This window comes from Formica exsecta, unplaced genomic scaffold, assembly GCF_003651465.1.
Source record: "Formica exsecta isolate Colony F162 unplaced genomic scaffold, ASM365146v1 scaffold120, whole genome shotgun sequence".
Lineage (NCBI taxonomy): Eukaryota > Metazoa > Arthropoda > Insecta > Hymenoptera > Formicidae > Formica > Formica exsecta.
This window is the reverse complement of record NW_021848537.1, coordinates 3,140,251-3,153,540: the sequence shown is the minus strand read 5'-3', so window position 1 is coordinate 3,153,540 and position 13,290 is coordinate 3,140,251. Positions and strand designations below refer to the sequence as shown.

The window sequence follows — 13,290 nt, the reverse complement described above, 5'->3', positions numbered from 1 at the left end:
GAAAGAGAGGGCGGCGGTTAGCGCGCGGGTGGTCGAGAGGGTTAAAATAGCGGTTACCGGCGAGCTTCCCCCGAGAAAGGCACACCGAATAAATACCGGCGGCCGGACGGAACCGTCCGATTGGTGGGCTTGAGCGATCGGAAAAGCCTGGCCGGCTTAAAGTGCCCTTACCCTACTCTCCTCCCGACCGATGCTGATTCTGCATTCCTCTCACTAAGTTCTATTCTTCTTGACCCCTGAAACTATTTCCGGTTAGCCGGGACGGAGGACTTTTGTCGATAAGAAAAAGAGAGGGAAAGAAAGCAAAAGGGAATAAAAAAGGAAGAGTGGCAGAGAAGGGCCTCGACAGGGGTAAGTTTATTGTCGCTCCTTACAATACCATTATCTAACGTTCAGAGAAAAGGAAATCGAATCTTATTGTATATAAATGTGTATTTTCGCCTCAAATTTAGAGAGACATTTCGCGTGCAAATATTCAAGATTAAAAAAAGTCATATTATCAGTATGTCATACACATAGAGGTGTTGTTGCGTTATCATTTATCGTTGCCATCAAAAAAATATCGCGCATATTCATCGTCGTAAGGGAAGCAAAATAGTAAATGACGATAGATCGCGCTCGTCTGAAGAAACTTATCACTAATTATCTCGTAAATTTTCAGAGAATCGCTGGGTGATATTCGAGGTAACGAATGGCGGCCTCGATATCCCTCGCTGCTCTGTACACCAGCAGGAAACCTTTCTATTTATCCCTCTAGGCGCTTAATTTTACATTTGACTACGAATGGAAAGACATTACAAAGTGCGACGCTTTATTGTCCGGGGGTTAATTGAGAGGGACGCTTTAAGTTTTGCCCAATTACATTAACTCCGAGTTAGTGAAAAAATATGCGAAGCGCCCGCCGCGCGCGTGCGGCTGTACTCTATGCTCGGATTAATTAAAATATACTTAAATGGCGTACCGTTAATTTTCAACGGCTAATTTAATGCTCGCTCAGCCTCAGATTTAATCCAACGGCAACGCACTCGCCGGGAATACGCGAATAAATTGTTTCCAAGCTCATGCCGCCATGTTTCATTGTTTGAAAGAGATCCGACAATAATAGAACTACGATATATAAGCGACAAAGAGACGACAGAAGCAATAATAACAATAAATTACATATTCATTTTAATATTTCCCTGCTACGTAAATACATATAATTGTAATTGTACAAAGAGAGAAAGATATAATTTATCAAAATTTTTCGTTACCTCTTATCCGTAATATATATGTAATTTTACATACACATACAAAAGCGCCAACAAAGGGAAGGGAAAGCAAAAAGTGTAGCTAAACAGGATGCGTACCATCTAGCCGGACAATATAACGAATCGAACCTAACGGCTCTGATCTGGCGTCTGGTTGCTCGCGTCCTAAAACAAGCGATAACCCGTGATGTACGAGTTTTTGCATCCTCCCCCCGCGCGCGTTTTTCACGCGTGCGATATCTCGTTCGCCGCTCCCGTATCTTCCCGCGTTTCTTCGTTCCACATTTCGGCGAAGCTAAATGGATGCATGGCATCCTAGCTTCTATCGTACGTGCCGATCTTCCAAAGTTCGTTCCCTCTTATTCCGTTTCATTACTCTCTTTTTTTAATCTAAATATATATACTCTCAGTCGAATAACTGTCCCTCGGTTTATCGGGATATTGTGTCTCCTTTTTCTTTTTTGCAACGTGATTTCCGCCCCCCTTTCGCCCTCGATGTTTCCGGAACCCGGGGTGGTATCGAACGCCGTATCCTCCCGAGCCACCGTAATACAAGTGTAATCGCGGCGATATTTTCGCGATCCATTAATCCCACCTGTACATTCATCGGGAAGCCAAGGATTAAAACAAGATTAAACGCAGAATATCTCTATCCGCTCGCGGGCTGTATAAGAGAGCTCAGCGCGAGATGGAAGAGATCCCGCGCGATCGCGTCCTAAATCATCTCAACTAATTTCCCGTAATCTTTATACCGGCAATAAAATAATAATTCCCCCCCGGTATAAGCGCGCAGGGGCGGCGAATTAATAACGAAACTAGGTATATCCCGCGATGTGGCGAGGATATCCCACTCTCTGCGTAGAAAATACTCTGCAAACAGTTCTTGTTTCGGTTAAGATTACAATGAAATACGGGAAAACCTTAATCAACCTTGTGCCCGCTTTTAGCCGGGAAATCTTCGTCAATGTTTGTCTTAGCAAAAATTCGAGACGGCGGAATTATTTATAATAATTCTAGAGGAAAGAAGTGGACAAAAATCCATGTAATAATAAGTAAAGTGAAACCACGTCGAAAGCCGTAAATGCTATTATTGCGAGTGCATCAAACATATTAGCCGTATTAAACACGTGAATTAGCGTACATGCCTGCAATGATGCGCTCTTGCATTATAAAGCGGATCTGAGAGAGCTACTAACGGTGATATATCACCGTTAGCATTTCAGAGGCGTAACACACGTCGTGGTTTCAACTAATCGGACAACCGGCGATCGTGTATACGAAAATCCTAATTGAAGACAAGTTAATCGCGTATTTAATCTATCTATCCTACAGTTATAATTTAAGCCAAAGTATTATGGTTTCGATTTTGATGTACTTTGCGAAATTTTACGAGCTTTTACGTGTTTGTGGAACTTACATATCGGAATATTTCAATTATATATCTATATATATTGATTCAATTATATATCTACATATATTGAGTTGTAAAAATTGTATCACAAAAATTTTAACATTTTTAATTCTAAAACATATTACATTTGTAGACACAATATATTGTGTTTCCATCTGATGCAACAATAACTAGGAAATAGATATATATAGCCTACTCCGAAATGCGGAAAATAATGGAGTTGTGCGAACATGAGATAGACGGCAAAACTCAAGTGTGTTCAAACTCAAATTGCGCGCAAACTGCGAGCGAAGCGCAGAAATGCAGGATTGTCGTGGTAGCGTGTTCGTAAATGTCGCGATTCTCCAAAATCGGCTTAAAATGGGATGGCCTGCTGCCTAGAATGTCGCAGGTATTATGCAAATCGCATTTGTGTGCTTGTACAGTGAAAAATCTTAAATTAGAATCTTGCAATTTCAAAACTTCGAGATAAATTTGTGCTTCTTATTTGGAAGTTTTTTCCGACAACAGAAAATCATATAGGTATATAAATCTCACAATTCAGATTTTTTTTTAATTAAGATATATTATATATATACTTGATAAAGAAGAGAATCGTTTTATGCATGATTCACTCTTTGCAAGGAAATTTATTTATTACCGCAGAAATGTAAATTAATTCATTATTATTATTATCCTGCTACTCTTTTTTTCTCGTGAGATATTAACATTTATATTTCGTAATTTCAGATTTCCTTTCACACATCATGTATGTATATATGAATTTTGTTATTTTATTCTAAAATAATGTTTTCTTCATTTACAATTGATGAAGACTGTGGAAATGATAATCTCTATTCCGTAAACGGGAAACTGGTTAGCTAAGGTCCGATTAGAGTTTGGATTCGGGTTAGATTAGGATTGGAAGGGTGGCTGTGGATTATAGGTAGGCTTAATCCATTCTGAAGAAACTGGCCGTAAGTCTCTCGTATCTTCTCGTGTTCTCGTGATTTCAATTTCGCTTAATCTCCATCCGTATCGGTACAGATTCTCATGCCGTGAATCACGTCACGACCGGCTACGCCGATCCCGGGCGTATCTCTCTCTCTCTCTCTCTCTCTCTCTCGAGATTGACACTTTATTGCGGTCGTATATACGAGATTAAGGGAAACGGCATTCCACCATCCCGCCCCTATGCTCGTACTCCCCGGGCGTTACTTCCGGTGGCGTCGACCGTTTCAATATGTGAACTTGTTGGATTTATCGGCCTGCCCTTACCCTCCGGCCTCAGCCGTCGTGACTCGTATTTGCGTCACGCGTCTTCTACAAATCGCCGACCCGGGGCAAGATGTCGCATTTCGTTTCCTTGCGACAAAGAACCGCTCGCGACGCTGTGCTTACACGCGAGCCAATCGCCAAACAATCGATTTCCGACAATGTTTTCCAAATCGTAAAACGTAGGGTAGAACGGAACAAAATAGGGGTCTTCATTTTGATATTACGCCCGAGGGACCAGATGAAATGTGCATGTCAAATATGTGTCCGCCAAATTGCTAAGGTAAATAGTGAAAAAGAGTGGACCTATACCATTTTATACATATGATATATACATATACGTATATTTTAAATTTTAGTAATGTATTTTATAACATTATTATATTACGCGGGTTTTGTAATTAATTAGGTTAGTTATAATATATTATATTATAAGCTACATTTTGTGTTTCTGTTAATTCTTATTAACATGTTTCTGCAAATATTCAATAACGAATTAATTCATTGACTATATCACGAATTGCCAGTATTATTTCTAAATAATTATTAAAAAAGAAATATTTTATATATTACAATAATTATTTTTCGTTATAAAATAAAATAAAATAATAATTGCAAAGAAAATCCTATCGATGTAAATATATATATTCTTGTATGTGCGCATATATTAAATTACTTTAACTTCAACAATTAAAGTATCACCTTGTGAATCAAAAAATAATTGAAACAACTGGACTACAGTACGTTACGTACGTACATTTCAGCGACTATGTAGTCCAACAGGTAGGGATAACTACTGTAATCGGCTAACATGACCGACCGGCACGAAAATCGTCGACAGAGTGGAAACTAGCCGGAAATCGATTACATTCAACGGCAAATAAAATAAATCGACGATTTGAGCGCGACGACATTAAACAGGATGACAGAACGGCAACGCAGAATACACGGTGTGTAATACACAGGGTTTGGAAACTATGCGCGACGCCCGCCGTGGGTGATGTTTTTCACTCTGCGGCAGTTTTTTGGCAATTTTTCACAGCAATTTTGTTTCAGTTATGAAAACGCGCCGCGCACCATGATTTCGCCTCGCTTTTCCTTTCAGACCGTGTTCACCTTTCTCTCCCTTTTTTAGAAGACCGCTGGAAAGCATACGCGTTTTCATAAAACAGCGTAACGAATGAAATCAAAACATAACGAGAGATAAAACGCTCGCAGTTTTATCCCACGGTGAGACTGCGAAGAACATGGGCTTTTTTTTCTGTGCGTTATACCCAGTTATAACCATTATCTTGCGATGATGCGATCATCCTGTATATCCGTCGTTACATCCTTGCGACGGCGACCCTAATGGAAAGCACATTAGGAGGTATATCTCTCACTTCGTATACGAGAGGGGTGAACGCGAGGAGCCGGTGTTAGCCAGCTCGACGGCGCTTCCGCGCAAGCGAGTGGAAACGTTACGATATCGTTCTTAAAGTCGTCCATGTCCGTGTATTTACCGAATAGATACCTTTAAAGGGAAACTTACGACCGAGAAAATAGAATTTCGTTCACCGCGTCCGGCGCAAAATTATCTTTAGGAGAATCACACTATTTGTTTATTATTGAACTCTCGTGGCCAATTTACCTTATTTTTAGCTGAAATCTCGACGACAGGAAGGAAATTAAATTACAACTTACTCTAGGAAGATTTCCAATTTCTTCAGACACATTTATAGAAATTGCAACGGTTTGAGAATCGAGGATGTTTCAGTTAAATTAAATTGGAAAAGAAATTAGATCGAATTAGTTGTGTTAAAAATATTGGGATTAAAATGATATATTAGATTTTGAGAAGAATTGAAAAATTAAATAACGAAGAGAGGTAGTTGGGATAATAATAAGTTTTAGAAAAAAGGTTTAATTAGAAATCTGCACGCTGTCAATTCTCCATGAGAGCACGTGGAAGAGATTAGATTATGGAAGTGATTAGATTATATGGAAACATAGGATAAGTGGGCCGAGAAATTCAGTGTCGTGTTACCGAGAAGGAAATCATTTCTTAATTGACAATCGTATAATAACGCGACCACGGTTGTTTACGCGAATTTACGCATAATTGCTGAAAACATTAGGACCGGTGGACCGGCGCATGGACTGCCATCTCCACCGTCAGGACATAACCGACAAATTAATTTTCCTTGGCAATTCAATTACACCTTAATTGGGTACGACGGAAATGAGACCGCATTAAAATTGCAAGCATCCAGACGGAGCCGGAGATTTTCTCCGGAGATTTTACCTCGTTCGCTTCTCCAACTCGAATGACCGAAAAATTTGATTGCCGAATGCATCGTCGACGTGTTTCCCGTCAAATTTGTGTGCTCGGGGATAAATCTTTTTCTCTCTTCGTTTATATTTTCACCCTCGAATGGACATTTCGAAACAAGTTTACGCGATTGTTTGTTTTCAATGGGATATTTTATATCAATTATCTAAAATATGATGGAAGAGAAGAAAAGAGAATATCCATGATTATTTAAACAATATGTGTACTCTGTACTGACGTCACTTAAAACTCTTGGTATACCTCACGATAGCACATCGTATCCATCGTACATACAAACGTAAAAATGCCAATCCCACATTCCCTATCTATCTATACCATGATATAGATACACTTGCACGGGTATTGACACACGTACGCACACGCACGCTGTCACTGGCAAACGAACACGTACACGATCGTCTCTTGATCCGTCGTTCCAGCCGCAGTTTGCTTAGCATTGCTGATGCACTATCCACTTCCGCACAAGTGAGATGGACACTGTAGAAGAGTGGAATATAGTGAGAGAGAGAGGGAGAGAGAGAGAGAAGGTAGATGTAATTGTACAAAGAGAGAAAGATATAATTTATCAAAATTTTTCGTTACCTCTTATCCGTAATATATATGTAATTTTACATACACATACAAAATAATTACTGTCTTTTCGCGACATAATGAAATTATCGTATAAAATGTGCTCTGCCGTTATCAATATTTATATTAAATTAATATCATTGCTATCATTGTTTGTATTCGGCCTATTGAAAGCCGATTACTTTGGATAAAAATGCGACAATTAAATATGCTTCTGTCAATGTGCCGAAAACAAGGCCGCGTGTAAGAACTAAGTAAACAGAAATTGCAGTATGATTGGGGACGAATTTATATCCGGGCGGGATTGCGCCGAAATAAAGCGATCCGTCCCCCCGGCATCCGTTCGATTTTCATGGAAATTATAATGGCTCGTCGCTATTCCGCGGAAAGTGCCGAAATTCCGTGAAAATACGTTTATCGCGAGCGGGCAGACACGGTACGACAAAATTAATCGACGCCATCGATGCACTTTGATGTGGAATTTTAACGCTTTTTGCGCGCTCGATGTATTCCCGCTATTTGTTTCCCTCTAGTCAATCTTTTTTTCTTTTTTATTTTACGTGGACGCGCTGTTAAAAGGAAAGTCGTTACGGGGTTAATTACAGACTATTCGACGAGGACTCTCTCCTTGCATCGACTGCTCGATCTTTATTCGTAATTTCAGATTTCCTTTCACACATCATGTATGTATATATGAATTTTGTTATTTTAGAATAAAATAATGTTTTCTTCATATCGATTACATTCAACGGCAAATAAAATAAATCGACGATTTGAGCGCGACGACATTAAACAGGATGACAGAACGGCAACGCAGAATACACGGTGTGTAATACACAGGGTTTGGAAACTATGCGCGACGCCCGCCGTGGGTGATGTTTTTCACTCTGCGGCAGTTTTTTGGCAATTTTTCACAGCAATTTTGTTTCAGTTATGAAAACGCGCCGCGCACCATGATTTCGCCTCGCTTTTCCTTTCAGACCGTGTTCATAAAACACAATATCCAGGTTTACGAGGTGATCGGCCGCGCTCGCTAAATAATGATACAACTCGTTCAACGGGGCCAGTTGATCAACGGGACGTCACGTGAAATCCATAAACGTTGCGCTCGATCAACGATCAACGGCACTTAAATACCCCATCGCGGATCGTTAATTAAATGACATGGCGCGCCCGATCCACCGGGTCATGGATCGCCGATCGATATATTCTACTCGAACGCGCTAATGAATACCGCCGAGCTACTCGCGCGCTGGCAAGCATTTCAGATTCGTACGCGATTTATGCGAAAATGTAAATATCGACGATTTCTATAACGGGGGCAATATTTATTCGATCCGCCTGTATGCACGGTACGATTGATATGTATTAGAGTTTTTCGCGGGTAGAATGCCAATCAGAAGCGATAAATACTTTTCAAAGGCATGAAAAGAATTTGCATAGCTATCGGAGAATCAACGTCCCTTTTCAAGAATATTCTATTTTTTTTTTTTTTTTTTTAACTCCCACAAAGATTACCTATGAACAGTTCTTTCACTACATTTCCATATTTGTAAAATATCCGTTTCATCCATTTCAATTCAAAACATATGACTTTCTTCTCAATGAAATGTTTAATAATGAACATTGAAGAATGATGATGGGATAAATAAAAAAATTCCATTTTTAAGAAACCCGCATACATTATCAACGATTTATTGTCATTATTCAAAGAGAAAAAAATTCGCCTGTATATGTATATAACATGCAATTAAATACATATCGTCGCAACTAACAATCGCCGATCTTTATATTTCTATCAAGTTTAAAACAAGCCTATTAACAAACGTCTAATCAAACTAGAAAACGGATAACAATTAAATTGTATTATAATTTCCATCGCGTCGACTACATATATATTTATTGCCAAAACCGCGAGCATAATCGCGTGGAGAGATCCGTTACATCCGCAGTTTCCAATTAAATATCGCCACTACGGGAGAGAGAGAGAGAAGGTAGAGAAAGGGTGAGAGGAAGGTCCGAGGGAAGATTATGGATAGAGAACGTCGGTGTCTGTGTTTGAGGACCGATAGTGGCTCGCGTTCTAATTAATAACGAGCCCCTCGATGCAGTCCGCGGGTTTTGCAGGGTGCACCGTGTATGAAGGAGCTTTCAGAAATCGAATAATCGAAGGGCAAAGAGTCGTTACTCCACTGGAAGAGGCACTTACGTTAAAAGAGAAAAGATTGCGAACCCCCGGGAATTTTTAATTCATATTTGAGAAACTCGGCAAAAATTTTTCAGTTATTTGAAATATAATTTTAATAAAGTTTTATATCAACAATATATATATAAATAGTTTGATATATTAACGTAACATTTTGAATTTTATCTATAAATAATAGAAAGCGTTCCGGAAATGTGGCCATTTTTTCACATATCAATTCTTCAATCAATACGTTATCCTCAACATGCACATATAGATATTGATTTTTCTTATCATTATCAATAGAAAGGATGCTAATATCTTGACAAATTTATATTATATATATTTTTTATTTTTCATAATATATATAATATAAAATAAAACACATTTATTTTTCACCTCGTTTTTATTAGAAAATTAAATTAATTTGACTGATATGCTAAATTTTAACCTTCATATTGCATTATCTCTGATGCTGATCTAGTGCGTGTGGATGCACACATAAGATGTATTTGAACAGGCGGACGCCTCCCCACGGCTCACATTATTCAAAGAGAAAAAAATTCGCCTGTATATGTATATAACATGCAATTAAATACATATCGTCGCAACTAACAATCGCCGATCTTTATATTTCTATCAAGTTTAAAACAAGCCTATTAACAAACGTCTAATCAAACTAGAAAACGGATAACAATTAAATTGTATTATAATTTCCATCGCGTCGACTACATATATATTTATTGCCAAAACCGCGAGCATAATCGCGTGGAGAGATCCGTTACATCCGCAGTTTCCAATTAAATATCGCCACTACGGGATATCCGAGGTGCGACAGTTGATCTTTCTCATCTCCGCCTTCCATCTCGCCCATCCAGCTCCGTGTCACTCGCAGAGATCGCAGCAGGTAAACGTGCGGGCGGCGAGACCGACGGCTGCGATGCTGCTATCGATCCACCGATCGTGTAACCGACGGGAATCGATAACTAATACTCGTGCCGAAGCTCGGCCCGCCGGATGTTGCCTTGTTGATAAAGGACCCTGGCGAGCATCAAGGACGCCGCAGGAGGGCCGTAGGGCACGCGGCTACCGGCACATAATTGATTGGCATTAGCGCGCCTGATTGCCAGTCGCCCTCCTCCAAAATCGTCCTACGGGCTGCTGCTTAAATACCGGCCAACATACGTCTCTCTCTCTCTCTCTCTCTCTCTCTCCCTCCTCGAACTGAACGCTACGCGATTTGAGCGTTCGCGACAGTAATCAGGCAATATGACGCGCGCGACTAAGGAAGGTCGATTGACATGGGTCCGTAACATTGTCTTCTCCTCTATAACGTTAACGTTGAATAATTTGCAGTTTCCACGAAATATCTCGACACACGCCGTCGCATTTTTATTTTTTTGCGGGATTTAATTGTGTAAAAATTGATTATTGAGTTGTTAAAAGAATGGAAAAAAATGAGAATTGGAAGGTATATGCAAACTGGCAGGTCGATGGAAAACATTTTCAGCAAATTGCAGTCGTGCTCCCATGCGGGTACTTCTTATCGGAGACCGTGTGTCAACCCTTTATTCGAACTGCCGAAAAGAAGATCACCCTCAATCTGTACGATGCCGGTGGGAATGAAAGAGCCGGAAGGGGATACGTGGTTTCAAGTGTGAAATAAAAGATCTACGCTCGATATGGATAGGTGCGCGTTTTTTAAGTTTGACTGGGAATTAAATTAAACGGAGCAGATACAAATAAAACGTCAAAAAATATACAAATGACAAAATACAATTTAAATAAATAGTTATCAAATGCAAAGTTCTAGTTTAAAGTTTTATTTGAAATAAAGAGTGCTTTGTTAGAGAATTCGTAAAATTGAAAATCTATTATTCAACCACAAAATAATAAGAAATTTGAGTTTAGCGTTAACGGTATAAAAATAAAATTTAAAAACTTTAACTTAATTCAAAGATAGCAATAGAGATGTTTTACTTGTCGTATCATAAGAAAGTTAAATGAATATCTTTAGCTTGAGTCTATTATTGTGAATGAGGTCGTCTTCGTTGAATTACAGTACTTTGTTAGTGTCAGTATTACGGAGTACTACTTGCAATTCTTGATTGAATTATCACGAGGCATTATGTTAGAAGCTTGTCAGGCGTCATACTTTCTCCGGTGAATGTTCGGAAGCTTTTCTCACCTGAAGACAATGTCTCCTCGCGAGCCAGCCGATGTGCTGAAGCTGCTGCGGATCCGGAAGTGCTGAGGCCAGTCGTAATGCTTTCAAGGTGAGAGCTGCCAACGCCGAGTGCAAAGCATTGAACCAGACATTCGCCTCGGTGCTGTCAGCGGCTCTCAACCAGCATTCGTGGACGCCGTCAGGCGAGTGCAGCTCGAGAATGCGGCCTTCTATAATAAAAAGAAAAAAAGAATATACATGATATTCGATAAAATGGCAAAGATTGTTACAACCAATTATTGTTTTAAAGTTTCTACAGATGTAAAGCAAATTATGTGCCTGTTTGCCCTCGAATACAGCGTATCTTTATCTCTAAAAAACTTTGAGAGCTTTAATTATCATAGAAATAATAATACTTTTTTTGATCTCGTGTTTTGCCATTATCAATCGAAAGTACTTGCTAGAAAGCAATCTGTTTCCTATAATGTATCTAATTATCGAAATTAATTATCTTACATTTCATTTTGAAAAAAGTACCGACGCAATTCAATCTGCAATCTCATTTTAAATTCTACAGGATTTAACAGTTTTTTTATACCGAGAGCTGTCGAAAAACATCCATTCTTTCTTTTCGTAATCAGAGGTTGGCTTCCGCCAACCTCGCATGGCAAAGGCGAGGCAAACAACGGTGCTAGAATTGAACTCGCCCGGCGTCGTTCCTGGTAGCTCTTATAAACCTTCCTCTTTTCGTTAACACGAAAACTTTAATACGTCTGACATAAATCTCGCGGGATCGGTCACGAAGGCCCGGGAATAAGTTTATAACCCGTAGTATCCCCTGCTCTGGAGATTGTCTCGCTTCTCGACAGCCCGCATAATTCGTCTACGTACACTGCGAACCTCGAGAGCCTCGCAATTTCCTGTTTGGCTTCTAGTTTCTAGATTTATTATGCTAATGCTAGACTCATTTTTCAACGCCAATGATTGCGCAACTTGTTATCGATCTGTCGAATTATCCCTCGCATGTTTAAGTTTTTAGTATTTTAAATTTATCAGATTTAAGAGAGTAGCTTGTACATTTTAGAAATATTCTTTTTAGCAATGTATTTTATTTTATAAATAATTTCAAATTTGTTTCTGTTTTTAAAAAGTTAATTTCATTATTGCATAATAATTTTTTATTTTTTAAAATCTTTAAAAAGTTTTTTACGTCGATAATTGTCGAAACATTTAATGTGTTGATTAGACACGATAGGCATTTGAAAAAATAAACTTCCAGTTGTTTGAACAAAGTAAAATTTTTTGAATTCTGTTCATTGTGTATTGAATATGAGCGAATTACGTGGAATTTTTTTTCTAGCATTCTGTACAGAGAGAAGTTCGATGAACGCGATACACTCGCGAGTCGAAACTGCAGCCATCATTCCTTAACCCCAGCTCAGATTCACGTAAAACTCATCGGCGTTTCGTACGAAAACGTATCCCATGCTCTCTTTTCCGATTCCGCATTCTAATCGCCCCTCTATCGAGAAACGGCGCGGAAAGTTCCGGAAGCGGCAAACTCGCGCTACGTGTGCGCGAAAGGCGCGGCGGCCGCGTAAGAAAATATTGAATTTCCGATCAAAAGGAAATTACGCTCGAGTTAAAAGCCCCTTTATGTCACTCCCGTCTGCCCGGTAAGTTTTATATCAACAATAAATAGTTTGATATATTAACGTAACATTTTGAATTTTATCTATAAATAATAGAAAGCGTTCCGGAAATGTGGCCATTTTTTCACATATCAATTCTTCAATCAATACGTTATCCTCAACATGCACATATAGATATTGATTTTTCTTATCATTATCAATAGAAAGGATGCTAATATCTTGACAAATTTATATTATATATATTTTTTATTTTTCATAATATATATAATATAAAATAAAACACATTTATTTTTCACCTCGTTTTTATTAGAAAATTAAATTAATTTGACTGATATGCTAAATTTTAACCTTCATATTGCATTATCTCTGATGCTGATCTAGTGCGTGTGGATGCACACATAAGATGTATTTGAACAGGCGGACGCCTCCCCACGGCTCTTTCGATCGTGAGAAACACGAGGATGGAGGG

The 13,290-nt window shown here is 39.0% G+C and overlaps 1 protein-coding gene across 2 annotated transcripts in view; it reads right to left on the bottom strand.

Moving 5' to 3' along the window:
• LOC115243621 (beta-1-syntrophin) overlaps window positions 1-13,290 on the bottom strand; it is a 242,315-nt gene that overhangs the window by 28,091 nt on the left and 200,934 nt on the right. For both annotated transcript variants that reach the window (XM_029820758.1, XM_029820765.1), the window contains exon 5: window positions 11,191-11,399. In XM_029820758.1, coding sequence (XP_029676618.1) covers window positions 11,191-11,399 — 209 coding nt within the window. The remainder of the gene's footprint in view (window positions 1-11,190; window positions 11,400-13,290) is intronic.